Source organism: Rhea americana, unplaced genomic scaffold (assembly GCF_003343005.1).
Source record: "Rhea americana isolate MKP2758 unplaced genomic scaffold, rheAme1 scaffold_215, whole genome shotgun sequence".
Classification (NCBI taxonomy): domain Eukaryota; kingdom Metazoa; phylum Chordata; class Aves; order Rheiformes; family Rheidae; genus Rhea; species Rhea americana.
The window spans coordinates 1,192,547-1,195,646 of record NW_028186305.1 but is presented as its reverse complement, the minus strand read 5'-3'; the positions used below and the strand labels follow the sequence as shown (position 1 = coordinate 1,195,646).

Genomic DNA, 3,100 nt, shown 5'->3' with positions numbered 1-3,100 from the left:
GCGCATCGACCGGCAGCGGCTGCAGTGCCTCAACGAGCGGCGCGAGGGCAGCGGCGCCCTCGTCTTCCGCGCCTGGGAGGAGCGCGGCGACCGGGCGCAGGTGCCGGCGGGGCCCGGGGCGGGTGCGGGGCGGGTGCGGGGTCCTTCCCCCGCCCCGTGCGGGAGCGGTGCCGGTACCTGCGCGCCCGGGGCCGGCCCTGACCCGCTCCCGTGTCTCTCCGCAGTTCGTGGAAAGCGACGACGACGAGGAGCTGCTGTTCAACGTGCCGTAAGTGCCCGCGCCGCTGCCGGGGCTCGCCGCGGGGAGCGAGCGGGCGCGGTCCGGTGCGGCCCGGAGGGAACGGAGGTGAAAACGCCGCTCCTGTGTCTCTTGGGCAGGTTTACGGGTAACGTGAAATTAAAAGGAGTCATTGTAATGGGCGCAGACGATGGTACACATCCCGCRGAGATGAGACTGTGAGTACGATGGGCATTGACGTGACTGACCGACATCTTGTACCTAACAGCATGTAAAGTGTTCGGGTTTAATGAAACCAACCCGCTGCCAGCTTAACGGCCCGCGGTAGGTTAAGTGAGCCAAAATGGGGTTACGCTTTCGAGAAGAAACCTGAGAAGGACAGGACCTCCGATGGCAGTGTCCCTTAGCCAGGTGAGGTTTGCAAGGGTCTTGGCAGCAGCCTTACTACACTGAGCACCATATCCCATTTGGTTCCTGAAGGGAGGGGATTTGTTTGAATGTGCTGACTATTCTGCAGTTCCTGCCTGTGAAAAATAAACCTTTACCCGTGAAGTCAGTATTGTCCTCTGTGTTCCACAAACAGACGCTCTGCAGTGCTCTGCAGCTCCCCAGCTCTGTTCCTTGCTCTTGCTCGATATTTCTTCAGCATGTTTAACGTTCTGGAGTGTGATATGACTGCCTTATGGTGGTGTTGGTATTTTCACCCTTAGGAAACTCTTTTTTGCTTTATCTTCTATTGTTGAAGAGTCTGAGAAGAGTCTTGGGTAATGTTGATAGATGAGGAGGCAACCAGTTAGTTGCCCTATATTTTAATAACTTGCTGTGTTTCCTCCTGCTTTTCTCAGCTTCAAGAACATTCCTCACATGTCTTTTGATGATGCAGCCAGGGAACCAGATCAGATGTTCAGCCTGAACCGGGATCTCACGGGAGAACTGGAGTACCCCACCAAGTATGATGCTGACCCGTGGGTCTGGGGGAGTACAGGGCATCCCTTTTCCTGAGCTAAGGAGCTGGCTCTTTCTCCAGACTGCTAAAAYGCCCTTGAGTTTTAGGACGGTATCAGTGGGGAGCAGTTTCTTCCCTTGCATGTCAGTGCTGCACACAATACMATTTGTCTTCTGGGCTCTATCCTGCACTTGCCAGGTGAGAGCTCCAGTCCCTTAAGGGGACTGAAAACCTGAGCAGGGGAGGTCTGCAGTGGTGACCCAGGACTCCCTGGGGCTCAGAGTCACCCTGGTGTCCTGTCCCTTGCTCCTGGCCCCAGCTAGGGCTTCCTGTGGGCCAGCAGTGAGATGCCTGCATGCCACAAGGGTGAGGCCAGCTGCTTCTCCTGCTCCTTCAGTCACTTCTCCAAAGACTGACTCAGACTGAGGGTAGGAGCTACACACAGTGCGAGCTGTGTGTCTGCTGGCAGGGTGTCCTGCTGAGAGAGGAGGGGGTGATGCARTGAAGAGTCCCCCTTCCCTAGGCCTAGGCCTGGTATGGCAGGTGGCGCGCACAGCTCTGGTTTCTGAGTGTTCTCTCTTTCAGAATTGCCCGTTTCTCAAATGTTAACCATCTCTCGATGCACTTCCCAAAGAACTTCGGAGCTGAGACAACAAAGATTTTCTATATAGGCCTGAAAGGAGAGTGGACAGAGGTAGGTGAGAGCAGAGCAAAATGGAACAAGATAGTGCTATGAATGATAAAAGAGCTGTAAATCATAGCTTAAATTGATCTCTAGCTCTCTGAGAACGAAGTGAGAGAACAGTCTGGAGGGTGGAGGTAGAAAGTCTAAGAAGTCTGTAAAATTTTTGAAGGGATCTGAATTCTGCTGGCCTCTGGATGAACATTTTATTCTTAATTCAGGCTCATCGCCATGAAGTGACTATCTGCAACTATGAAGCATCAGCAAACCCAGCTGATCACAAGTTGGATCAGATCACTCCACAGACTCACTTCATTTCCTAACAGTGCTGTTGGGATTATCACAAAGGCTGTGGTGTAAATGCATGGAATTGATGGACCGGTTGGGAAGGAACTGGATTCCTGAAGCACTGGAGAGCGGTGGAATACTTTTTTTTGGTCTTTGCCTTGGAAGTAGAGTGCCAAATGTATGAAATGCCTGTATGAAGCTGGGTGATTGCTAAGAGCAATGGCTTGGTGGGTCCATCACAATGTAGTAGATCTGGCCTCAAAGCGGAAGATGTGTTCTTTAGGCAGTGAAAAAAACAGTGTCCAGTATCGTTTACTTCTCTAACTGCCAATAAAACTCATTCTGAGGTTTAGAACTACTGCCGTGGCCTGGTCACCCAGATTTTGCTGCCTGAATGTGGGTTAGAGGTGGCAGCTGTTTGCTGAGCACAGGAACGGCCTCTAGCTGCTTTCCTCTCCCTGGGGAGGGAGCTGTCACTGCTGGTGAGCRAGGGTCCGAGCTGAGCCGCGATTTGGTGCAGTGAGCATCGCTGCTGTGAGACCAAGGAGCGAACCGCACCGTCTCCAGGCTTTGCTGGCACCTGCGTGCGATGTAAACAGCAAACGCGGGGGGGAGCAGCAGGGCAGCGCCAGGCCCTGAGCAGGCGAGAAAACCTCCAGAGGCGCCAGGAGGGGCAGCGCGGGCTGCGGCGCTCTACTGTGCCCGGCCAGCCCTGGCTACCGCGGGAGGCTCCAGCCTCTCTCCCAATAAAGCTGTGGCGGCCGCAACTGTCCCGTTTCCTCGCTGGCGGGGCGGACCCGGAGCCCGGCGCGGCGGCGGCGSCTCATCCCCGCGCGGCGGCCAAAATGGCGGCGCTGGGCGCGGGTCKTGGCGTCACTTCCGGCGGGGTGACCCTTGCGCGCCCCCGCGGGCGGCAGGCGGAAGTTCCGGTGGGAGCCGGGAGGAG

The 3,100-nt window shown here is 55.7% G+C and overlaps 1 protein-coding gene across 1 annotated transcript; it reads left to right on the top strand.

Annotated features, from left to right (window-relative positions):
• Position 1: 1 nt before the first annotated feature.
• On the top strand, positions 2–2,509 carry PITHD1 (PITH domain containing 1; the record flags this gene model as incomplete). The annotated part of the gene is made up of 6 exons (XM_085305139.1): positions 2–100; positions 225–268; positions 379–456; positions 1,084–1,188; positions 1,770–1,878; positions 2,088–2,509. Coding segments are annotated over 6 exons (537 nt in total), but the record flags the coding sequence as incomplete, so codon positions are not given.
• Positions 2,510–3,100: the final 591 nt, after the last annotated feature.